The sequence below is a fragment of the Rhinolophus ferrumequinum genome, chromosome 5 (genome assembly GCF_004115265.2).
Source record: "Rhinolophus ferrumequinum isolate MPI-CBG mRhiFer1 chromosome 5, mRhiFer1_v1.p, whole genome shotgun sequence".
In the NCBI taxonomy this organism is placed as follows: Eukaryota; Metazoa; Chordata; class Mammalia; order Chiroptera; family Rhinolophidae; genus Rhinolophus; species Rhinolophus ferrumequinum.
This window is the reverse complement of record NC_046288.1, coordinates 18,298,283-18,325,393: the sequence shown is the minus strand read 5'-3', so window position 1 is coordinate 18,325,393 and position 27,111 is coordinate 18,298,283. Positions and strand designations below refer to the sequence as shown.

Genomic DNA, 27,111 nt, shown 5'->3' with positions numbered 1-27,111 from the left:
ATAGTTCAGTGGTTTCCAGAGGGTAAGAGGGGTGGGGGGTGGGAGATGAGGGTAAGGGGGATCAAATATATGGTGATGGAAGGAGAACTGACTCTGAGTGGTGAACACATAATGGGATTTATAGATGATGTAATACAGAATTGTACACCTGAAATCTATGTAATTTTACTAACAATTGTCACCTCAATTAAAAAAAAAAAGAATGAGTTTAAGAATTAGGATGCTTTTGGTACAAAATTTGGAAAGAAATGGAAACTCTTGGCTTAAATTAGTTATGTATTTTACAATAATTTTTGGGTCTTTTGAACATAACAGTAGTGTTAGGATTTTATTTTTGAAGAGTTTCTGGCTAAGTTAAAATGCAAAGAGCAAAGTTCATAGCATTTTTATTGTACAAGATCAATTCTAAGGTTACCATATTTCCATTTGGCAGTTCTGAGAGTAGGTTATATTAGGATGCAGTTAACTTCTTCATAAATTCTCATTTTTTTTGAGGACTGCAATTTTTCTTTTGTAAAACTCTGTATTCATGTTTCAAGTTTTTGTATGTAGTACAACATTGTGTCCAATCTCTGTCTATTCCAAACTGCATTAGTCTAAGGGCAATTTTCTCAAATATTTCTTTGGTTCTTGTGTCCCCTTCAAGCATTTGCTTAATTTTTTCCTCAGACCATATGTGTATAAGCGCTCTGACCTCATTGTCACACCAGTGTTTTCCAGTCTCTGTGTTGCTTACTGTTATAGTCTGTAAATGACTTGTAGTATCTTCTAAAGATGTATGGTTACCTATAAATGAACATGGTTCATTAATTATTCAAACTCATAGATAAATCATGTATTTGAATATCATTTATTTAAAATAACCTGGATTGCTGTAAAGCACTGAGAATTATAATTTCAATATGAGGGTTAAAATGTTTTTCATGTGTTCATGTTCAAATAAAATATTGTTAAAATTACAAGGCAGACTCACCCCCATTATTGGTGAGAATAATTTAGCTGCTTTTCATCAATGGCTAATCTTCATTAGATATTTATGAATATGGAGCATCTCAGTGTTTACAGATTTCTTTTAGTAAGAAGTTCCAGCAGTAAACATTTTCTCCAGCAGTAAACATTTTCTTTCCTCTCCTGTCATATACCTATCAGCTCAGATATAATGAGGCAATACTATGCACAATAGAGAAATTCTCTATAAGTACTTAAACTGGTATATATTAGACTTTAAATGTCACACCAACGTTTAAAATTGAACAATTTAGACCCTGTACCTAACCCAATACTTTGTGGTGCTTTGGGGCCGCCCACCTCTTCGAAGCAGTACTTAGGGTATCTTCCTCTGCCAGAAAACAAAGAGAATAGCAATTTAAATTTGTGGTTTACCAAACTCTAATCTTTTGCAATTGAAGATTGGGCTGAAAAACTAGTAAGGCTGGGTTTCCTAATCAAAACTGGAACCTCGAAGCCAAGAACATTTGCCATCTACAACCTAATTTTAAAATGGCTGTGGAGGATTAACCGTCTTCAAAACCTTGCAAATACTCTGCCTTAAAAGTCACAAGGCAGTACACTGAATGCTCTATGTGGGATTGTGATAGCACTTTTAGACCCAATTTAGTAACATCTTTCATTTACACTTTAATGACAAAGGGCTCTTATATCTTTTTTTCTCATTTGATCCTCATTGTAACTAAGAGTAATCCTTACTGCAATACATATAAAGGAATAAAAGAGTAAGAATAAGTGGTTTTAACAATTTTCATATTGAGATATTAACAGCAGGTAGGATATTAACAGCAGGTAGATAATCATTTTAAGAAACTGATGGTACTTAGCCTGGAAAATATAACATGGCTTTATTCTAGCGTACCAGTGTATGTATAGGATGTTTATAAATCAGCTGTTTGTAATTTGGGGAAAGCTCCTTCTCAGATGTATATGTTGGATTGCTGTGTTGAAGTATAGCAATGCTATGATAATATTCTTTTCTTCTATGCACTGGGACATTGTTATTATTTTTTAAATTATATGTACAGGTGTCTATGCAGTTGCTTATAATGATTATTGTAAAACTAGACAATGGTTTGTATTAATAGACCTGTGAGGCAAAAGGTGGGTAGGGGGCCCATAAGCATGTACAACGATAGGTATGTGGAGATTTACATCACGATAGGACCACATCTTGTTCAGGACATGTTTACACTGTAAGACTGACTGGAAGTTTAGCTTCTAGCAATATTAAGACTTCACATGATAGGCTGTACTCTGGAGCCACATAGGGATATCTAATAAGCTTTTTTTTTTTTTAATTGAAAATTTTACCGAGATAATTGTAGACTCACATGTAGTTGTAAGCAATACAGAGAGAGATCTTTTCTACACTTTGGAGAGTTTTCTCCAATGGTAACATTTTGTAAAACCATAACATGCTGTTTATTACATCAAGGAGTTTGACTTTGCTATAATCCATTACTCCGATTCAGATTTCCCCAGTTTTCCTTATAATCATTTGTGAGAGTGTGTGTGTATGTGTATATTCAGTTCTATAATAATTTTCTCACCTGTGTAGGTTCATGTCTCCATCAAGGTCAAGATACTCAACAATCCCTTTGGTTGCCCTTTTATAACTACACCTACCACCTCCTTCCATGCCCAAACCCTCCCCCATCCTTCCCCAGTGACTACTTTTTTGAGAGCAGAAGTTCAAGGTAAACTTTGAGTTCAAACCTTATTTCAACAGAATATGAATTTATAACATTTTACTTAAGTGAGTAAAGCCATCAGTTCTAGGCTCAGGCACATGTCCTACTTTTGGGAACTAGAAACGTTTACAGAGATTAGGTATTATGTTGAACTTTGAGTCATAGAAAATAAGATGTCATTGTTGGCGGGGGTCCCTAAATTCAGTATCCCCTCAGAAAAGAGAATTGATTTTCTCTCTGTGTACTGCAGTTCCATTCTGACTCTAACTACCCAGAGTTAGCATCAGACTTGGGAGCTTTAAGGGCTCAATCTTCCACAAGATTGTCCGTACTTCAGATGCCAGCCACACTTCCAGCTGACTGGCTACAAATTCAGGGGGTCCATGATCCCCTTAGGCTCTATAATTGGCTAAGACGACTCATAGAACTCAGGAAAGTCTACACTTAGGATTACAGTTTCATTATAAAAGAAAGACTCGGGGACAGCCAAATGAAGAGACGCACAGGGTCCTGAATGCAGAGCTTCCGGGCCCCGTGCCCCGTGGAGTCAGGGCATATGGCCCTCCGGGCGCATCACTATTCACCAACCAAGAAGCTCCTCTGAGCTTCAATCAACGTGATTGATTCTGACGTGATACATTAAGTCACTGGCCACGTGGCTGAACTCAGTCTCCAAACTCGTTCAGGGGAGGTGAGGCTGACCCCAAATTCCAACCTAATCACACACAAGATTGATCTTTCTGGTGACCAGTCCTATCCTGAACTACCTACAAATCCATCTTGGGTCACCTTATTAGAATAAAAAGACACTTCTACACTAGAAATGCCAAAGGTTTTTGAAGCTCTGTGCCAGGAACTGGGGACAAAGATCAGATAATATTCTTTATTATATCACAGCTCCTTAAAAGTTTGTTAAAATAGAAACAGTAAGAATTAGAAAAGTCACACCTTTATATTTAAAACATTGCCTGTATTTAAATTTATCAGCTTTCTATTTTGTACACTGATAATTTTGGGGTTTTCTGAATTTTTAACAAATCTTATCTGGATAGTCTATTGGATTAATAATTTTGCAAGTTCTTAGTATTGTGCATTGGTATTAGTATTGTTCTTAGTATTGTGTTTAGTATTGTGTTTGTGCATTGTTCTTAGTATTGTGTTTCACATGACTAAAGTGCATTGGTTTCTATAATAATTTTAATGCTAAGATTATCCAAATTGTACCAAAAAAAGGTCTAACTAGTCTATTTTAAAGAAAATTATTTCCAATTTTTGGTCTATTACAAGAAATAAATTAGAGAAGACAAAATGCTTGGCATACCTTGTTATACTAACAATAGATACTGTAATGCCCCCTGCTGGCCATCACGTTGCTAAATTTTGTTAAATTGCTGGGATTGTAACAGTTTTAATTGTGGAAATGCGTTTTACTATAGCCCAAACAAAAATAGTTGGTTTTAAGAGTATTCTTAAAAGAACAATGTAGTCTTTCACTTAGAATTTTTAGGCTGAAGATAAGAAAGACCTCCTCTAATAAGATATAGTTTACTAACTGTTGAGCTGTGCTTTATTATGTCCAGCTTCACCCTCTGAGTCAAACTGATCTACCTGTGACTGTCCCATACTAGAAAGCAGTGACTTGCAAGAATACCAAGATGTTGAGGTATTTCACCTCATATAAATGGCAACGGATATTGGAGATGATTAAGTCAATTTTGTTTCTCCTACCAGAAGAGATAGGTAGCTGGATTGTCAGACCCAAATTTCTCTTTCAGAAACTGGTCCTTTCTCCTGGTAATTTTCCTGTTCCTGTTATCCTCTCTTGCCTATGCCTCAAACTAGGGAGAAAAAATGAATTTGTTTTCGAACCAATGAAGTCGTTATTCAATTGTCCTGGGCCGTTTCTTCCTACTTATTGTACTAGGCATAGCCTAAGAGTTCCATGATTCTTCCCACTGAGTGTCTTCTTTCATATTGCATTAGTCATACATTTTTTTTGTGATAATGTATTAGAATTAGATAATTTTTCTCCTCTGATTGGAATCAAATTGGAATTTATGTATTACTCTCTTCAGCCCTCTGCTGGTCTTTTTCTTGAAACATGACCACCTGGCTGTGGTTTGCAACCCTGGCTGTGCCTGATTATCTTCTATAAAAATATGGTGCTTGAACCCACTCTGCTACCTACTATACTAGACCAAAATTGCCAGGAGTTCTAAATTGGGAACTAATTAGTTTCCAGAGTATGGGGGTCTATGGCTCTATCTGGAATTTTTTTTTTTTTTTTTGAATTGAAAAAGCAGCTCGTATACATTTAAGATAGGAAAGAAATTACTTTGGAGCATCAGTTTCATGTGTCAACATTAGCAATAAGGAGCAATAGCAACTCCAGTTACAATATTTCGTCAGTAAAATATGTGAACTTATAATGAGGTAACCTCTACCTATTTTTACCTGAAACTACCCATCACTTCATTGTGTTTTTGTTTCTAAAGAAAGAACATTTGATGTGAATTTTTTTCCTTAAGATAAGTATCCATGTCTTTATACCTCAACACAACTTTCTAAATAGTAGAGTGGCGATTTGTACATCAACAGATTTATATTGCAGGTGTGCCTAAAATCCTCGCCTATTTAAATTTCTTTCACATGTATTTTGCTGCTAGGCTCCTTATGGGTTCATACCTTTGCTTTTATTTTCACGTGAAAGTTTAAAATAACATAATTTCTAGAATGGCTACGTTTATCCTCTTTCATATTTTCTGAATATATTCCATATTAATGTGAAAATCATATTGGGGATTGGGGCTTCGACATATGAACTTTGGGGTAACACAATTCAGTCCATAGCAACATCTTATAATAACATCTTAAGGAGTTTGTCATAAACGAAAAATCAAAGAATATGGTTTTACCTGTGCCAGGATTTTGTTTTATATCTGTCTCTCTTAGTTCTTCGGACATGTTACTGAACAAGTCATCTTCAGATGCCTCTGCAACAATGATCGTATAAACATAAGGAAGTGTGTCATGGCTTGTTTGTTATTCACTTACAGAATTGTGTTTTAAACTCTATTGTTTTCCCTTTTAGGGTGAACCTGCTACTAAATACTGTGGTAGTTTTTGCTTTCCTGTAGTTTAGATTCCCTACCCTTAGACGTCTTTTAGTCACCATTGCTGTCTGGTGTTTAGTCTCCATCTTAGGCTTCTGACATGTAACTGACGAAGTCACCTTCAGCTGCATCTCCAGCAGTTACTGTGTGAACGTAATCTTGCCACGGCTGTTGGGCTCCTTTATGTCTAGTCATTTTAATTTTAATGGAGCAGATGGATAGTTCTCTAGCAGACCAGAATCTTTCTTATCCACCAGTGAAACTTTTTAGGACTTCTCACCACCATTTTCCAATCCTAATTTTCTGTCATTCTTTTCTTTTACCCTAGACACACAGAATTAGGATTGCATCATGCAAGGCAGATACCGAGATCAGTAGAGGTCTGTACGACCATCTTGTTGTCCAGCCCCCCATTTTACAATCAGGTCTAGAGGAGACACTTGGTTGGTTCATGGTTCCAGAGAGACTATTGGGTTTCCTGACTACCGGTCTAGAAGTCATCCAGTGTATTTCATGCTGTCATGTCTTTATGTGCATTATAGCTCAATCCTTAGGGTTAAACTCATTTTAAATAACTTTTTGATGTGTCCCAGAAGAACTTACACTTCAAAGACATTCTCATGGGTTTTGTATTTTTCTGAGTTACAAGTGCCTTTTGCTCTACTCACAGTTTTACCACACTTGGTATGAAAACTTGTTTTAACTTCTGTCTAGAGTTGCATTTTGCTTTATTAAAACTGGTATGTTTCTAAACTTCACTCTGGAAACCCAATTTTATTTCGTCCTTTTGTATAACTTTGTATTATTCTCTATGTTCTGGAGGAGATCAAATATACATTCAATCTGTTTTATCATAAATTCGGCAATTCACTTGAATAGCATTTAATGAAATGTATGTAATTTAGACTATATTCATATTACGCTACTGGACATCTTTATATAGTGTAGCATATTAAGATTACTTTTCTTGTCCTTCCTACCTGTCTGGTCGGCTTCCATTTTTTCAGTCTCACATTCTGTGGCTTGTTGTTCATCTTGGGATTCTTGTTCTTGTGATTCACCTGTTTGGTTGTGTCCCAGAATAGCATCCAACTCAGTAAAAAATTTCATGCTCTTAGTCATGCCTAGGCCTTGAGCCATTCTTACAATCTTGTATTCGTGTTTTAAGTTTTTGTACTTTGTTCTGCACTGCTTCCAGTCTCTCTCTATACCAAGTGTCTGAAGCTTGGACGCAATTTGTTCAAATATCCTTTTATTTCTCACTGTTCCTTCTAATTCTTGTTGTATGTTTTTATCAGACCAGATGCCTATTAGAGCCCTAACTTCTGGTACAGTCCAGTGTTTTCCTCCTTCATTTGCGACAGCTGGAATAAAAGTTGAATTAATAGGGGGTTCCATTATTGATGTAGCGTTACCTGTATCAGGTGAGGAGAGAAAGAGATATCCATGGGTTACTTACATCAGATAAAATAAATACTTGGATGCAGCATTAGTAAAGAAAGTAATTTTCTTCAGGAGACAGAATAACAAATCATGGCTTAGCTTTTCTCTTCAACTAATGGGGAAATAAAGTACAGAACCTGAATCTGTTCCTTATCATGACAGTGACTGAATTTAATAAAGTTGTTTATAATTAGCCACATTTTGAACATCTTTTCTCTATCATTTCTCTTCCATTCCACTCTTTTAGTATGACAGTATACAATGAAAGTGGAATTATATAATTTTGTAATATTGTACAAAGCAATATAATTAAATAAGAAAATGGCTCATGCAAGATAATTTTTGTTTTGTCATAGGACGGGGGGAACTGTTTGTCTACTTTCCTCCTGTTTCTTTATCTAATGGCTGTCATTACCTACATATCAGAATCTCCTGGGGAGTGTTTGAAAACCGCTGCTCGGGTGCCACCGACTCCTCCTCCCCAGGGTGTGACTCTAGTGCACAGTCAGGGTTGAGAACCAAAACTATTCATAAGTGAAGGGCTCTGATGAGCCCCATTAAAACAGTCTGCGTTTTACTCCTTGTGAAAATAAAAGATGTCTCATTGGTCAAAAACCAAATGCCATTGTAAGTGAAATATTATGTTCCTTTAATGCAAAAAAATGTGTCAGAAACTTCATAATGTCTTGTTCCTATGCAGAATATCGCTACTTATAAATCCGTTAATACAGCACAGTGCCTTTGTGTTAGATTTCTAGCAGTTTTGCAACTCATTTTATGGTAATGACATTATTTGACCTTATATTGGTTATTTTAACAACTGTATTATCTGTTATTTTTCTTAGAGTTCATGTTCATGTTTAATAAAAAGATAGTTCAAACCCTAGCATATATAATGTAAGTCATTAAAAAACACTTTTTAGCATTTTCCTGAGGTAGAGAGTTGTTCTTATTGATGGTTTATTTAATGTCTTTGTTTTGAAATGCTTTTCAGTATTTTTCCTTAGTTGGATTAATTTTCAGTAAGAATTGAGAAGCAAAAAGGGGATTTATGTTGACTTTAATTGGGTGAATAAAATCATCCTTGACCTCATTATGCAGGTGATATTATTTATTTTCAAATGTAAAATTTTGTTTGTGTGTGAGGCTCCCCAAAATGCTAAGTGATATGCTCATTAAATATTAAGGAACTACTATGCGTAATTTTGCCCATCAGATTTCTCATTATATTTAAAGAATAAAGGTTGGAAATTTGAAGGGTTAATATTTCTTGGCAATCTACATTTTGTTAAAGAAATCATTTGCTTTAAAAATGATTTTTTAGTATATATTGGTAAAACAGAGGGAAATATAAATTAATCCTAAGTGTTTCTACCAGGAAAAATCATCCATTTACCCAGATTAGAAGACAATCTTACTTTCCAATTTGAGATTGGATCAGTTTCATTATATTTTTGGCCCCATCATACTATACCTAGTTCCATTGGTCTGACATGAGAAACCAAAAGTAAAGGATTTCCTGAGATGTCTTCCTTATCTTTTTTGCCTGGAAAGAACAGAATTCCTTTTAGAAATAATAGTAAGGAAAATAAAACTTGGATTAACATAATGGATAAAGCTAGTAGCTTGAGCTTAATTTGATCATATTCATGAAGGAATACAGATTTGTGATAGACACATTTTGTAACAAAGTGGTATTATATGGTTTAAATACGTATGTATATAAAGATAAATTAATTGATTACATCCCATTGACATGGTTTATTTTGAACTTCTACTAGAACTATTTGCTAATTTTGTAAGTTTCTAGAAATGGTTGTGGTTAGTTTTCAAGATAAATTACATTTTTAAAATGGAGTGTTCTCTTTATATTTTTATTTTAGGTGCTTTAACATAGTAGGCACTTGATAAATGATGCTAACAATGTAAAAGAGGTCCTGCAATGAGATCATCAGAAAATCTTGTTTCATTGGCATGTGTGTTCAGATAGCTAAGAGATTTTTTGTATATGTATGTGTGTATATATGTATATTATATTTACAGAGGATGCTAAAAAACGTGCACACATTTTAAGATCTCTTAAAATGTGTATATAGTTTTTTGGTACCCCTGGTATACCATATATATATATATACATATATATGTATATATATATGTATATATATGTATATATACACACACACACATACATGCATATACATATAGCATATACATATACCATATATGTACCATATATATATATAAAATATATGAGGTGTGATCAAACAATATGGTGAATGTTTAAATAAAAAAAATTTATTACAGTAAAAGACACATTGCCATTAATCCTCAGAATACTCACCCTTGCTTTGAACACACTTATCCCATTGTTCTTACCACCTTCTGAAGCAGTTCTGGAAGTCTTTGTTGTGGGTACCTCGATGTGCTGAATTGATTCAAAACATTTACCTTTCATGGTCATTTTGATTTTAGGGAAGAGACAGAAGTCGCATGCTGTCAGCTCCAGTGAATAAGGTGGATGAGGACACACCGTAATGTTTTTATTTGACAGAAATTGCCATATACCAGAAGTAATGTGTGACATGGAGCATTGTCATGATGGAGGATGAAACTGTTTGCCCATTTTATGGTAATGTATTGTTCGTGATCCTTGATTTATGGCACACTTTAAAAGACACCTTCTCTCAACCGTAGCTCACTCCTGATTGCACTGAACAAGTTGAAACTTGTCACACACTGTCACTAAGGTTCGACGCGCCACTTCCTGTATTGAAGATCCCTGCCTTTCTGTAGGATGGCACTTGGCAACAGCATTCACCATATTTTGTGATAACAATAGAAAGGTTCTGTGTCACACATCGCTTCTGGTACGGCAATTTCTGTCAAATAAAAACTTTACGGTGTGTCCTCATCCACCTTATTCACTGGATCTGGCCCCATGCGACGTCTGGCTCTTCCCCAAAGTCAAAATGACCATGAAAGGTAAACATTTTGAATCAATTCAGGACAGGGAGGCAGCCACGCCAGAACAACTAAAGACACTCAAGAAAGCGGAGTTCCAGAACTGCTTCAGAAAGTGGCAAAATGATGGAATAAATGTGTTTGAAGTGAGGGTGAGTATTTTGAGGGAGGTTTGAGGGAGTAAAAGCAACATGTCTTTTACTGTGATAAATTTTTTTTCATTTAAACATTCACCATATTTTTTTATCACACCTTGTATATCTTATGTAATTAGCTGATTGATATATACTAAACTTTCCAGAAATTAATCTAAGTTATGCTGAAATGGACCAAGGAATGTGTCATTTAAAAGAACCATGCCAGGATTGAAAAATGAATGTCTTTTCTTGATTTCCTTGTTTTATAGTTTGGTGGTTTTATACTGTTTTTTTTTTTTAAATGAGGTATAGGCTACTTTTTAAGGTAATCAAACGAGGAAGGTAATTAATATTGAAGAAAATGTAAACATGCTTTAAAGGAACCCAACACATAGAATTTGGAATTCAATTGGCACAGGAAGTTGAAGATGAATTATACTTAGAATGAGGTTGCATAATGATGAGGAGATAGTTAAGTACGTTATGATTACCCTTTGTAATTTCTGAATTAAAGGTTTATTCATCTTATTTCATATCATTCCCATTTATATTTTTCCAGTTTTTACTGAATAACAGAAATAGCATTATATTTTACATTAGATCAAATGTTAGATATGATTTTAATGGGATAAACATTCATTTAAAATGATAATTCACCATTATATTTAGAAGCATTCCATTAAAGAATACAAAGAGGAATGCTGTTTATCATCTTAAAGATTGTATTAGGGATTTCTATATTAAAATATAAAAACATGAAAAATAAAGGACGTACCACTGTTTTCAAATGGCATAATTATATAAATTTAAAACGCTCAGAGTAAAAGTCAAAAACTTTAAATCGGGTTTCATAATTATTTGAGGCTGAATCACAGTTTAGGAAATGTTTTGGATTTTGTTGAGAATATGGAAAATAAAAATCTGAAATTACGTAAGAATTCTCTTTAGAGAGAATTGCTGAAGATACAGATATACCCAGGTAATTGTGTGAGCAGGTAATTTCACACGTGAGCTTGATGATGATCACAGTAAGGAAAGGTAGGGTTTGCTATTCTATTATCTGGTTTAGGGCCTAGTGTTACGTCAGTGGAAAAGGGCCTGGAGCTGAACATCCAGGTGGGGGTGAAAACAGAAAACTTCTCTCCCCAGCTTCTTCAGGGGAATGTATTTTTTCTTAAGTTGATCATTTCTAGCTTGAATCCCAGAATTGTATCCAGGGGCCCCATACCCTGGAGATCTTAAACTGAAACGCTTGAATCATTCATTACTCCTGATGCAATTCTGTCAGGTAAGAGGAGGGAGATAGAATGAAAACTTGGTCACTGAAGGAAAGTGATTCGGTAGCATTAGGCCAGAGGTATTCTGAGGTTGAGGATGATTGTAATCTCCAGAGCATGAAGCCTCAGAGTTTGTGTTTGGGTCCTTTGCCAAGATTCAGCCAGACTACCTGCTGCTTAGCAGAGGGGACCAGATCCTCTGTCCTTATCACTTGCATGAGGTTGATACCAAGAGTGGAAAGGACACATTCATTTTTTCCCTTCTTCAGTTTACCATACACCAATAAAAATTCTGTTGGTTCCGCCATAAAAAAACCAGAAGACATAAATGAATCAGACCTGGAGAAAGGAGGGCTTTCTAAGCCCTAAAAAAGAAACTCTGAGCACATTAAAAACTTTTGAGTTCTTAAGTCACATGAAAATCAGCCAAAATTGTAAGGCAAAATAGGTCATGCAAATTTCTTAGACCCCAACTGACATGAACAGTTTGTTTGCAAAAGTGAATAAATATATAGAAAAATGTTCCACATCACTAGTAGTTAAATAAATGCAAAGTGAAAAATTATTGATTGCACACACCATTATACACTGTTATTTATGTGCTTATTAAATCAATGTTCTCCATTTATTAAATTTGCAGTCTCCCTCCCCCAGCCTCACCCTATGATCTTGCATGAGTTCTATAAAAAGTATACTCTCTGAGTGAAGTACATACAGTTCTTTTGAAAAGCAGTTATTTTAGTAATCTGTTTCAAAGTCATCGTCCCCTCCTTGTCCAGTAATTGAACTCTGATAGTCTGTCCTAAAGTAATAATGTTAAGGATGGATAAAAGGTATCGTTGTAACATCATTTGTATAAGGAAGCAAAGACCTCAAACTCTAGTATATGCACTCCATTAAACATGGTACCATTAAGTAACATTTAATTGTAAGTTATGATTAATTATGGGTATAACTTAATTATTTTTAATATAAACAAAATGTTAATGTGCTTGTAATTTTAGAGTCTAAAAAATTTGAAGAGCAATAACCAGTAGCATTATGAAATGAAGGATGCATAGGGCTGAAAACTAGGAAGACCAGATGATGAAGTCCTGGGTGGTGGTAATGAGAATGAAGCACAGAGGACAATTTCTGAGGCATGCCAGTGAATTTTTTTTTTAAGGACTTAGTCACTGACCAAAGACCAAAGATATCTCAAACGTTTCTATTTAAATAATTGGAAATATAGCGATACTAAGGTGGAAGCAATTTGTAAGAGGATCAATTTTGATGGGGGGGTAGAGTTTGGTTTTAGAATTGAGGGTTTGAGATACTTGAAACAGATGTGCAATGTTGAGTTGTAATTGTGGGCCCTCTGCTTATGATTGAAACTTGGGAGTTTGGAGCATTGGGGGTAGCTGAAAGGGCTAGAAGAAGGTCCCACTAAGCAGTGGGGATATTAGCACCACATCTTCATTAGGCCAACCTGTGGTTAAAATCAAGGCCTTTTGGAAGCTCAGTGATTTACTTACCATTAGTCAACATTGAAAGCATTTAAATGCTGACCAGTGTAGGGTGATTAACTGAATAAGATAATGTAATTGCTGTTTATCATGGTAGTAACTGCAAAGCTTTCTCAGAATTTTGTCTAGTATCTGAATTATAAAGGGAGTGTGTAAGTGGAGTAGATTTTTTTTTTAACCAAATGATTTATTATTAAGTTTTAAACAGGATGTTCAGATAACCCCAGTTGACCCAACTGTAGTCTATATCATCTTAACCCCTTTCTCATTTGGTACCTTTATTATACCACTTACCGTTTTCTCTTGGGTATTACATTTATTCATGGTTCCCTTTTTTCTGTGGTTACACGCCACTGAGTGCATGTACCTCAGTGCATTGTACACAGACAGTAGGTATTACAGATTGTGAATTGAATTGAACAACAATGCTCATAAAAATAGCATCTGTAAGACTTTGGCTATAGGGAAATGCCATTACTGCCTTTGACTTCCCCCCATTGCCTAGTGATACATTTGGCTTCTGCGGACAATGAGCAACTGCTATGTAAGTAGTGTTGGACCGCAACACAGCAGGTCAAGAACCTTGTTTTAACATCTAAATAATTTAATCATAAATCATTTAATCTGTCAAATCTATTTTTGTTTTACTTATTGTTAAAATGGAGCTGTTCTTCCAAACAAGTAATGAAGTTGTTTATCAGTTCTTAGTCTTTTAGTGCTTTTATTTGTAAATTTAGGAAAATTGGAATGTTCTATCTTGTTGGAGATGTGGGAAAACAATAGATGAGCAATATATTTGATTTTTTTGCTATTCTTATCAAATTAAAACCTAAAATATTTTCAGAAACCAATGTATTTTTCGAAAACATATTAGACTTACATAAAATGCAGTTGGCACTTGCAGTTAGTGTCATTTTAATGTGTTTTTCCCCCTGTATTTTACAGATTTTTAAAGTGGTGATATTTAACCTCTTTTTAAAATTAATTTTTACCTTGTGCAAAATAGCATAATAGGGCAGTTGTTTTAATCAACTTTGATATTGCAGGCTATATTTATCATAGGGACTCAGAAGTCCTGTACTTTTACAGTTGGTTAGGTAAAAACAAAAGAATGGTACTTTTTCTTTTTACCTTCCGAGGTCTCTGTGGCTGTACTTTGGCTCAGCGTTGCCAGGCACCTGCCATTTGCATCTTCCTCTGTTAATTGTGTGGCAGGTTCATAATGCAGGATCGCATCCAAATCATGGAAGAACTTCATAGTTTTAGAGCTGTCTCCAGAGCTGTGAGAATATTTAACTGTTCTGTATTCATACTTGAGATTTTTGTACTTTGCCCGGCACTGTTTCCAATCTCTATATACTCCTAGTGCTTGCAGCCTTTTAGCAATGTAAATAAATATTCCTTTATTTCTCAGTGTTCCATAAAGTTGTTTTTGTATATTTTTTTCTGCCCAGACACCTAGCAAAGCTTTAACCTCTTCCTCAGTCCAGTGCTTTCCTGCTCCACACTCCATGTTGAAAGTGACCTGGAAGTGATTCACTATTTCTAGCCATGGTTTTGTTTCCTAGGAAACCAGATGGCTTGTTGTCAATAAGCTCCAAAGAGCTGAAAAGATCTAGTTTAACTGGTTCAGGCTGCTTGAGGGAAGTAACTTGAAAAAAATAAGCAGGCTTTGTGATTAAAGAAGCCTGGAGCTAAATGGTTCCTAACATTATTCATTTCAGCTTTAAGGAAAAATTACCCTTGAGACCAAAGGGAAAGAAAACCATTTAAAAAAAATCTATTTTCTTACACAATTTGGTCTGTTTTACTAAATGATTGTTGATTTTTAAAAATTGTTTTGGAAATGGTTGGCAGAGGTACTCTTTGCCCTGAGGCTTACGGCTAATGTTAATTTTTTTCCTTTTGATATGAATCTCTTAGTCTTCTAGCATCTTTAACTTAAAGACGACATTATATTTCTTTATTTCACTAAACAAAGAAATCCTGTCACAAATTATTCGGTCTCATAGGGTGTATAATATTATGCATATCTATTTTTAGCATAGTATTTAATGCATTTATAATTTAGTAAAATCATTTCAATTTCAATTTTTTAGATATTTTACTTTGCAAGTACATTTAATGTTGTAGTTTTTTTGTTATTATAATGCCTAAACAATTACAATATGTAATTTTGAAAAAGATCCTTTTTACCAAATAAATTGATGCATTATTAATGTATATGTACATATATGGTAGAGAACTGCTTTGTATTTCCACCCTGATACATATTCTTTGGAACACAATTTTTTTAATAAACATCTAGTATTTACAGCACTTGTTAAGAACCATGAAAAATTGTTGAGCAATTAGAACCTTTATTTTCTCGTTTGAGTTTGTACTCCACAGTGGTGTAGATAGATCCCCTAGACCTTCCCACATGTTACCCTGCCTCCAGCCTAGCTTTTGGCTTTCCTCTCTGTATCATCACCTAAAAAGACTAATTAATGCAGGAAATGAGATGCAGAGTGCCTGATCAACTTACGGTTTTTAGAAGCAGCATTTTTTCCCCCCAGATAACAAAAGTGCTATTTGTTGGAGAAAATTTGAAAAGTGCCGTGAAGCAAAAAAATAAAATCAAAACTAATAAATTTTGTTCGTAATTCCAGTACCCACAACTAAGAATTTTACCTGCCATTTTATTTGGAGATTTTTGTTTGTATCTACATATTTATCTACATACTCAACCTTATTTAGAGGTCACCTAGTACAGAAGTCAGAAGCACAGATTTTAGAGTCAGATGTGTTCTAATCCTAGCTGTACCACTACTCTCTGTGTGACATTGGGCAAGTTATTTAACTTTTGTTTCATCAGTGTCCTCATCTGTAAAATGCAAATGATAATCATAGTACCTACTTTATAGGATTGTTGTGGAAGTCTAATAAATGAGATCATTCATGTCAATGCTTAGGACAGTGCCTGGCATATTAGTTAGAACTCAGACAATATCATCTGCTGCTATTGCTCATCATCGTCATAAGTAGAAGTTGTACTGGTACTAATAGCATTTAATGTGTTGTCAGACTGAATTCATGGATTCTTTTGAGAAATGTTCATTAATGTTCATTAACCTTATCAATGGGATAAATTTAAGTCAATACCTTTTTCTATTCCAGGGGTCAGGAGAGTGCTGGTATTGTCACCAGTGATGGGAATCCAGTACCAACATTCAGAACACACAAGGTATATATGAACGTTAAAGAAAAGCTGATTATAAAGATAACAATAGCCAGATGATAACTAGTATATAGGGGTGGGGGAAGGAAATTTGAATAAATAATTTGCATTTAGAAGTAATACTCTTTGGATCAACCGTTTCTATTTGTCAATTTAGGATGCGTTTCTTTCCCAGTGGATAGTTTCTAGACTGACTCAAAAAGATAATTTATTTAAATACTTGAACATGCTTTGAATTTTCAAAATGCAAATAATTTTGTTTATTATATTTGACAAATTTCATTGCTTAATACGTCTGTTCTTCAATGTTTCAACAAAGAAACATAAAAGCAAGCACTTCAATATTGTGAATGTATTAAATGCCACTGAATTGTTTAAAGTGGTTAATTTATTGTTATGTGAATTTCACCTCAGTTTTTAAAAAATGCTTTACAGTTCTTACAATTAGGTTAGTCTTTTTTTCTTTAACATTAGAATTCTGAAGCACAGAGAAATTAAGTGTACTACGGTGTACATTGTATAATTTGGGATTGCCTGAGCAGAGGCTTATAAAAGCCTCCACTGACTGGCCCACCGGTCTGTTTTTTCTAAAATATGCTTTTGCTTTGACTTTGCAAGGGACTTGGTCTTATAAATCACGTCTTTACTGAAGACAATTTGAAGAAATTGTATACTTCAAATCTTGGAATTGGACACACGAGGTATGCCACTACAGGAAACTGCGAATTAGAAAATTGTCAGCCCTTTGTTGTTGAAACACTTCATGGGAAAATAGCTGTGGCACATAATGGCGAATTGGTCAATGCTGCTCGATTAAGGAAAAAGGTAAGTTTTTTTTTTTTAATGCATTTTCATGATTGGGATAAATTAATGACAAGAAGTTATTGAGGATCTTGGTAAAGCACATTATCTAATTGTTGCTACCTGTTACCTAACTGCAAAGACTGGCTATCAGAATTACTTATCGGGAGTACTTGGTACAATTACAGATTGTAAAATATCACCCTAGAGTCTAGGGTGGGGGGTGCTGAGTCTACATTTTAATATGCTCCTAAGGTGATTCTGATGCACTGCTTTAGAGATTTGGAAAAACTGATTTATGGTTGCTATTACAAGCACAGAAAAATGAGGGTTTATGGAGTCTTGCTATCACTTTAACTTTTTATGTTATGCTTTTAAGCTTAAGAAGAAAATGAAATATATAAACTTGCAGATGACAAATATAAGAAAAAGTGATTTGGAAACAATTACATGAAACAGCCTGAGAAAAGGGCAAAAAGAGTTACAATGTATTTTGTTCTTAGTATGTTTTTTGGACCTTTCGGTATGAATGGTGCCTTTGCTTTCATCCGTCATTTCATCTCCCCCCCCCTTTTTTTTTTACTACTTGGTATTTTTATATTCTTGATAGCTTCGTATTTATCTATTCTTGCCATTCAGTAATTGATGCCAAGTTTCTTCATTTCATTAAATTCCAGTAATCTTGATTTGGTAACGTTGGAAATAAAAACCTAAAGTGGTATATAAAAATAGGATGGACACACACACACACACACACACACACACACACACACACACACACCCCCCTCCCCATCAACTCCTTAGCACTCCAGAACCAGGCATTTCATATGGGATAAATAGTTACACAAATTGGTGGATGGAAAAAATTAGAACCCAATCCCCTGCTTCTGTACTACTTGTCCTTCTATTTTTGATTCCAGCCTTAGTTTAATTTTCCAGAACTTTATCCTTCCTTCCCTCTTCTTAGGCTCTGGCAGTCTAAATGACAATAATACATTTTTATGCCCCCAAATACAATTTTTTTTTTAATTCAGATAATCAGAAAAGTATAAACATGAAATAAAAATTAATTAAAAAAACCCACTTAGAGATAACGACTAAAAGTTCAATTTCAAACACTACCTAGGTCATTATTTCTCGATATAACCCGTTACCCCGATGCTAGAGTCACCTCTCCACATTCAGATGCCTACTGACAATGTTCCGTGGTGTCTGTAAACTCAGCCTCTTCCTGTCGGTGTGAGGCCCTTGTCCTGGTCAGTCTTGCTCAGACCCTCGTAATCATCACAGCACTCAACCAATTTTTATTACATTCCGCACTTAATTGTATAGTACAGTCGATTCCTTTTTTACTGTTCTATCAGTGATAATCAGTGAGCCAACAAACCTGGCCTGAGCGTCCCTACTGTAGTGTGCCACTCGTATGGGAATGTGTTCTATTTGTCAGGGTGTCAAGGGTTGAAAAAGTTAGAACCACAATCCCAAATCCTTATGCCTTCTTAGCGCCCTCCCCCATCCCCACTGCACGTCTACATTCCTTCAAACTTAGTTTTCAAAAGCTTTTTTATACACCTCCTAGGGCACTTGTTTTTTTTCTGCTTGAGTACCTTCAGAGACTCCATTGCTTCCAGCAGCCGTTCATTATTATATACACACACATTAGCAGCGTGAAGGATTTTCGTAACTGATCAACCACACAGTGCCTGATCTCTTTCTATTATGGCGGGCTGCTAGGTCGGGGGTGAGGTGGACCGTCCTCTCTAATGATTATGATTACATTTTTCTGTCTTTGAAATAGCTTCTGCGTCATGGTATTGGTCTGTCAACAAGTTCTGATAGTGAAATGATCACCCAGTTGCTGGCCTATACCCCTCCTCAGGAACGAGATGACACCCCAGACTGGGTAGCAAGGTAATTGTAAAATCAAGCTTGCAGCTCTGATAATGAGAGCTTTGCTTAGCATATGTTTAAAAATGAAATTATTCATTTAATTAATTAATTCCAGGATTAAAAACTTAATGAAGGAAGCGCCCGCAGCATACTCCCTACTTATAATGCACAGAGATGTTATTTATGCAGTACGAGATCCTTACGGAAATCGTCCTCTATGCATTGGTCGTCTTATTCCTGTATCTGATATAAATGATAAAGGTAAGGAACTCGAGAAGGAATTTAATGTCATAGTGCTTTTCCAAGTCATTGTTCTGTTGGTATACCCTGAAATCATTAGCTATAGCAAGCTGATGAGTGAGAAGGGGCTAGGTAAAAAAGAAAAAGATCAATAATTTTTAAGTACATTTCCTTGGGTATTTCTGAGGATGAGCCGCTCTTAATATGTTTAATGGACATTCTTATTTTGTCTTCTCTGAATTGCCTATTCATATCCTTTGCCCAGCTTTTTTATTTGTGTAGTATGATTTCAGTGATTTTCTTTTTGACTTAATCAGATGTCTTGTTTGAGCCAGGAAATCATAATCTTTGAAGGAATCTTGGGATCATTAATTTTATCTTTGGCTCAAGTCAAATGAGTAGCCATGTGCTCTTAAAGCCATAGAAATGGATATTCTATGAGGGATTTATTTATTTATTTATTTTTAACTTTTACAAAAGTTTACTGAGTTTGAGGGGTTTTTTATTGTTATTTATCTATTTGGTGTTTAACTGTTGTCTTGAAGTAGGTAACCTCTTTTAAAATTTCTTGAATTTATTAACTGACTTGTCTTGTGCTTTACAGAGAAAAAGTCTTTAGAAACTGAAGGATGGGTGGTGTCTTCAGAATCTTGTAGCTTTTTATCTATTGGTGCAAGGTAAGTTTTATCTCATTTTAGCACATTAACTTTTTCCACATCAATAAAAGAATTTATTTTTACCTGGAATTTTCTTTCTGATGTCTCCTAGAAGACATATTTATAAATGCATTTTCTTTTGACCGTGGTGCTCAGCAGTTGCACTGACTTTAATGTCCCGGTAATACTTCTAATTCCGAGACTGACTTGCTTTCAACATGCCATGAGACTTATTTTAGAAAGGAAGAATTCTTCTCAGCAAGGAATAATTATGATCAAAATAATTTAAGCCAGGATAAAAATGTTCTCCTTAGCTTTTATTCTTTAAAAAAATCAGTAAAACTTAGGGTTTGTTGTTGGGTTTTTTTTTTGTTTTTTTTTTAATTGTAAGTTAGAATTTAGGGGTAACAGATTTACAGAAATTACTACTGGAAGAATATTACTTGTTTATTTTTAAATGCCATCTCTAGAATTGAACCATTTTTCCTTTATAAGGGAAGGGACTCTGTGTGTACTTTATAATAGATATTATTATCAGCCTTAAGGACTAATTTATTTAAAGTCTTCTTTCTTTAACATTGTTTCCCAAGATATTTCCGTGAAGTCTCGCCTGGGGAAATTGTGAAAATATCCAGACATAATGTCCAAACTCTTGATATTATATCAAGGTCTGAAGGAAACCCAGTGGCTTTTTGTATCTTTGAATATGTTTACTTTGCAAGACCAGATAGTATATTTGAAAGTAAGTAAAATATCTTTATTTGTATAAGTCTGTTGTTTATCTCATTGAAACATGGCAGTTCTTGGCCCAAAGGCTTGCCTGGTTCTTTGAAAGCACATAGTTACATGTTGTAGATATGGGACTGAGCCTGTAAGTCGTAAGATCACTTTGTTTTCCTATTATCTGACTTTTAGATTTTGTTTTTCTCTTAGGAGTAAGAATGATGATTTTTCAGATCTGTGTTAAGGTCAATTTTAAAAAATAGTGAATTCCCCAGTTTATGTCTTTTCTCTTTAGTATTTTTGTATGTCTTGCTTTTCTTTTTTGCACTCCATCTATAGAATTCTAGCAAGCTAGGTCCTTAGAATAGTAATATGCCGTTTTATATTATACTAAGTAAAAATAATCTATTTCCTTTTCCAAACATTCCAGAGCAAATGGTTTACACAGTAAGATACCGATGTGGTCAGCAGCTGGCAATTGAAGCCCCTGTGGATGCAGATTTGGTTAGCACTGTGCCGGAATCTGCCACACCTGCTGCTCTTGGTTACGCAGGAAAGGTATTTTTTCTTAATTAACATTCAGTGACTTGTTTTTCTAGCAGTGGAATTAGAAATCCTTGTGTATAAAGAGGAACTCATTAGTTTATAGTAAGAAAAAAGAAAATGTTATTTCCTGCACAAGAATTACTCACATTCCGGGCTTTTTATTCCATAGTGCTCTTTTAGTGGAGTCCACAAAAAGATTTACCTGAAAGCTAGGAAAATGATCTTCATTTTAAAAAGACAACATTATGAATGTATATAGAATTAGTGGTATTTATTATTTAGTGGTGTTTATTATTGAAACCCACTTCTTGAAGTACCCTCATGAGCCACTGGTATACTTGTTCCTCCTTATTGAGCATGGGTGATAATAAAGCCATTTATGTTCATTTGCATGATATTTAGTACTGTGCTTAATTTCCTTTTTCATAACCAGGTAGATTATAAAACTATAGTAATCCTGGGGTAAAATACGCAACATTCACAATGTTGGGAAGTTTTGTTTATAAAGTTTTAAAAGAAATAATGTGCACGCATTTTAGAGAAGTATTACTTTGAAAGATGGATAAGTCACCTCCTGTTCCTCGAAAAGCATCTCCTTAGCCTACTGGTTTTAATTCCTTTCTTTCTGCTAATTTTCAAATCAGTGAATTTTTCTAACAGTAATTTATGCTTTGTCATGTCTTGACATGCTCTTCCAAGATAGAGAAATTATATGTAAGAGAGAAGATTACAAATTCTAGCAAAATGAATTGGTTTTCCCACCAAGTATATTACTTTCAATTAATTTTCTTTTTGCCTTATTCCCCGTACAGTTTAAATAATTAAGGAAAATTGTAATCGGATAATGGAGAGTTCAGAGTAACAACCATATTTAAAATATTCGTGTACATATTATAATGGAAGCCTGACCTAGAGAAAATAGGAACCTAGAACTCTCTGTATATTGCTGCTCATTGTCCTTTTATTTCTTTTCTATCAGTGTGGACTTCCATATGTGGAGGTGCTATGTAAAAACCGATACGTAGGAAGAACCTTCATTCAGCCAAACATGAGGTTAAGACAACTTGGTGTTGCAAAAAAGTTTGGAGTATTGTCGGAGAACTTTAAAGGCAAAAGAATTGTTCTTATAGATGATTCCATTGTGAGAGGTAATACCATCTCACCCATAATCAAATTGCTCAAAGAATCTGGTGCAAGAGAGGTAAGTAATATTAAAACTATCCTAAAGCACCAATAATTAACATATGATACTGGCATAAAAATTACAGGTCATCAGTGAATGAAAGTAGATAGTTCAGTATAATAAATTGACATTTTTCAAATCAAGTTCATTCAGGAATAACTGTGTGGCAATGTGGAAAACATGTAATAACCACTCACTACATACTAAATTAATCTTTAATAGAGTAAAAGCTCAATATAAAAGCTTAACATTTTTTAAAAAATTAATTTAAAAACTAACAAAACTCACAAAATAAAATACTTTTTAAATTTGTACAGTATTGATTACTTTCTTTTTTTGAAGATGTAGAACCAATCCTAATGTAATAAATTTGACACACTAGGTTTTATTTTTAAATTTCTAAGCTTATTCTAATTCTAAATATTTCAGTAATTCATATTATAGAAGTGAGAGATCATTTACAATTAATAGTTGAGTGGATTTAAAAAATAAAATCAATTGTAGGAGAAAATGGTATGGAAAGTAGTTTGACAATATATTTAGAGAAAGCTTCAAAGATAATTATGATTATGGTTTTCCATCCTTTTTTGACTAATTATGATTATGATAATCTTTTTGAAATTCTGTGAAAATCATGTTATAAAAACAAAAAGGTATGAAGTAAATCCAACATCTATTACAGTAGTAAAAAAGAATAGACAAAAACAAAAGAACTGGAAATAGTTTATATATCCATCAGAAAATCATTTAGTAGATTGATACATCAGTATGATAAAATATGATGTTGCCATTAAAAACTATAATGAAGACTGCATAACATGAGAAAAAACCTTTGTTGTTAAAAGAATGAAAGTAAATGTGGACAACAATTATAGCCATGTAAATGTATCTGAGAAAAGGCACCCAATAATAATAAACAAAAACAGCTCTTTGTAATAGCAAGGTTTTTGTTATATCCTGTTAGTTGGTATTTTTCTTTTTAAAATGGTAAAACGAGAAGGGTAAAGGTGTCACTCCAGTGTTACAAGAGAAAATAAAGGTGGTCCTAGGAGTATAAAGTCATTAAATGATGAGAAATAGGAAATCAGAAAAAGAAATGGCCTTGTTAATAGGTGACAGAAGGAAATCATGGGCAGCTCTGTAAAAAGAAGCCTCCTTTACAAGTGGCTGACAGTTTGGAATTCTTATTTAGGACACATTGAGTCTAGAGTAGGGCTGCTGAAGTTGTATTCTGTGGTAATGAATGAATTCTAAAAGTCGTTCTGACTGGAGACTAGAGTTCTGTATGTATACCACATGAATTTTCAGGATTCTTTTTTGTCTGTTATTCAGTGAAAGAAATTTTGTGGTTTGCTTTATTTCCCATATGTTGTTATTAAATATTTTGTAAAACCGTTTTATGTTACATTTGTCAGTGACAGAATTTTGCATAATTATTCGTACAATAAATGTTAAAATAATGAATGTGTAAAATGATTTCTTTTCAAGGTACACATTCGAGTAGCTTCACCACCAATCAGGTATCCGTGCTTCATGGGAATCAACATACCAACAAAAGAAGAGCTTATTGCCAATAAACCAGAATTTGAGCATCTTGCAGAATATCTAGGTGGGTATTAATATTTCTATAAACTTGATTCATTTATTAACAGAAAATCCAAAGTTCGTCAGTCTTTACACTTTTCATTAAAAAGTCCAATGTTTGTTAAAAAATGTTGTGTATGTTGAGCAGATACACAGTGAGAGTGCCTGCTGTGTGTAGACACCATAGTAAATTCTGTGTTGGAAAGCTAGGTCAAGGTAAGATCAGAGGAGAAGAAAGGAAGTGTTTCCAGGTAGAGGAAACTGTAAGCATATCAGTTAAAGCTTCTCAAAGGTCAGATCCCAAGAAAAACAAAAACAAATTTACCTTAGATTCTAATAGAATAATTTGGATGTGAGTACAAGTAAAAAAATGAAAAGCTTTTGTAGACTTATCTTTAATAATGTGGTCAAGAGACTTGGGGATCTAGGTTCTCCTGGGTAAGACATTTGCCTTTTAAATTCAGGTGAGGTATAAACTATTTAAATATCACATAGGTGTTCAGCCACTGTGCTTTGGTACCTCCCACGGGTTGTTTATGGCTGGTGTTTCTTTTGACTGGTCATGCCTGAGCCTTTCCAATTAAATATTTTGAATATCACCCAATTGATATAATACTGTGAGCACTCACCCTTCCAGGAATATATCTATATTGTCATAATACCATCACAAAAACTGTCCAATTAGGCAGTGTTTTCCTTTATCTTAGAGATGAAAAATAGACTTAGGGAAAGTAAGTGACCTTGAGCATAAATTGGAACCCAGATCTGCACTTCAAAATCTATTTTTCTTAATCATGAAAATTACTACTGAAGTCTTTGAATCCATTCTAGACTTGAAGCCTGCACTGCTATTTCAAATTATATTATCCCTTAAGTAACAATTTAAAATTAAAAAAAAATTAATAAAGGCCTTGAGTTTTCTTGAGTTAAGGGGTTTATTGAGTTTTTTAAAGAGAGGGCTAAAGGAGAACTTTTATCCAGGCTTAAATTTTCTGTTTGTCACTATTCTCTGGAGGCAGTTCTTCCTTTCCATAAGAAGTCTCATGTCTTTTTTCCTTTTTCCTCTTTCCTTTTTCTTTTTCCCTTTTAGGAGCAAACAGTGTTGTGTATCTGTCAGTAGAAGGACTGATTTCATCTGTACAAAAAGACACAACATTTGAAAAACAGAAAGTGAAAAAGCAAGATATTATGATTCAAGAAAATGGGAATGGTCTGGACTGCTTTGAAAAGACCGGTCATTGTACAGCTTGTCTCACTGGAAAATACCCTGTGGAATTGGATTGGTAGCTGGTAGGGGTAGATATAATGTTTCAAGGTATAAAGTTGGTCAAGAAGTTATTTATAGTCATTACATCTTATCCATTTCCTGTTAACTCAGTTGGTATAACGCCACATGGTTATGTTTACCTTTATAAGTTTTAAGATTTTTTTCTGACAGGGTACCAAAGTACTATGTTTTCTTTAATAAACCTAGATAAATATTTTGGTGTTATCTAGGAATTTGGATGATCCTTTCAGTTTTATTTAGTAGTTTAGTACTTTGAGGCTATAAGTTATGAGATTCTGTCAACAATAATGCAAAAGATAGGTAAATTTTCTGTTTTAGAGGGGATTGCCAGGTACTATACCTCACCACAAATTCTTATAGAATTTTGTGGAGTGTTTCTTGAGTTGCTGAAATTCAGTTATGGAATATTTTCATAATTGAACCTTGTTAATTACATATAAGACAACAACATTGGTATTCTTTTTTAATACAAGGATTCGCTAGTCTTTTTCACCTGGTTAGAGAAGGCAGGTGGTAAGTGGCATTTGCCAGGTCCATACTTTAAAGAATTTGCAAGAGGTTAGACTAAGATGATGCAAACAGGACAGGTGAATTAAATACAACATTTCATGCAAGTCTTAAATCCATTATACCCCTCTACAGTTCTAATTGTAGTTATGACCTTGGCTTCCCTAACTTTAGACAAATCTTTTTTTAAAATGCCTTTTTGTGCCTCACTTTTCCCCACCTGTGCAATGGGGTATTTCATCACTAAAATAATAGGAGTGTGATAAGTGTCACACTTTGGGTGGTTAGAACCATTATTTCACCTGTCAGTTTTAAGATAGTGCATGATTATTACCTTTTGAAATGTTGGCTATTAGTCTGCAATTGAGATTTCATTATGATGAAGGGAGACATACAGTTTAGTAGTGCTTTGCCACCTGCCTTTGAGATGCCCTAAGAATGATTGTAAAAATGTCTGTGGAAAAAGTTTTCTTACATTTGACTAGAAAGTGTGATCCATACTATTTAGTGCCCTTATAGTATAAAGCCCAGCAAGTAAGCTAGTACATTTGAAGTAAAAAATAAATTTTTAGATTCTAATCTTTAACCCTTAATTTGATTAATTATGTGCTTTTTGAATGAAGTACTTGATCACTTGCAAGCATATATACATCTACATGTGTATACATATCACTGCAATTAAATGGTCAAGTAGAAACACTGTAGGGGCCAATTTTATTAAAGGATCAAGGAGACAACTACTTTCTTGGAATTAGCATACCCGTCTAATTCCAAACCTCACCTATTGCTTCTGCTTAGTTTTATTGGGAGTAATGAATTTGATTTTTTTGAAGTTTTCTCTTGTAACATCTGGGGTTTAAAATTTTAAGACAACTTGCCCCCAACTCCTGTTTATGTAAGATTTTTAAAACATATAGTGTATGTTTCTGTGTTATTAAGTTACCATAATTTGATGTATATAGTTTCCAAATCCGTTTGGAAATTTAATATTTATTAATAACTGAAATCTTTTGTCTTCATTTGGTATATATTCTCACATGTTATATAATGATAGGCCAAGGTAAAATTCTGACAGCTCTTTAAGCTCACGTACAGCCAAGCAGCAGTGGGTCAGGTAACCCTGTGGCAGTGATGCAAACAAATTGGCATTTAAGTAAAGCCCTGGGGTCATTTGAGTATATAGCCTCTTGTCTTAAATGTATTTCTCACAGCAGCGTGACAGAGGCAAGAGTTGTGGGTCAGTTTTGAACAGCCTTACTTACATTTGATTTTTAAAAACGAGACTCAGGGAAAGTACTAAACCAAAATCTCTTATTTGACTTGTGTTTTCCATAG

General features: G+C 34.3%; 1 protein-coding gene across 1 annotated transcript in view; it reads left to right on the top strand.

The window, feature by feature from the left end:
• Positions 1 to 25,699, top strand: part of PPAT (phosphoribosyl pyrophosphate amidotransferase) — a 32,169-nt gene extending 6,470 nt beyond the window's left edge. Inside the window, exons 2-11 of the mRNA XM_033106414.1 lie at positions 16,298 to 16,364; positions 16,977 to 17,183; positions 18,958 to 19,070; positions 19,165 to 19,310; positions 19,894 to 19,966; positions 20,536 to 20,687; positions 21,099 to 21,226; positions 22,194 to 22,415; positions 23,886 to 24,006; positions 25,072 to 25,699. Coding sequence (XP_032962305.1) covers positions 16,298 to 16,364; positions 16,977 to 17,183; positions 18,958 to 19,070; positions 19,165 to 19,310; positions 19,894 to 19,966; positions 20,536 to 20,687; positions 21,099 to 21,226; positions 22,194 to 22,415; positions 23,886 to 24,006; positions 25,072 to 25,268 — 1,426 coding nt within the window. The 3' untranslated portion in view covers positions 25,269 to 25,699. The remainder of the gene's footprint in view (positions 1 to 16,297; positions 16,365 to 16,976; positions 17,184 to 18,957; positions 19,071 to 19,164; positions 19,311 to 19,893; positions 19,967 to 20,535; positions 20,688 to 21,098; positions 21,227 to 22,193; positions 22,416 to 23,885; positions 24,007 to 25,071) is intronic.
• The last annotated feature ends 1,412 nt before the right edge of the window (positions 25,700 to 27,111 follow it).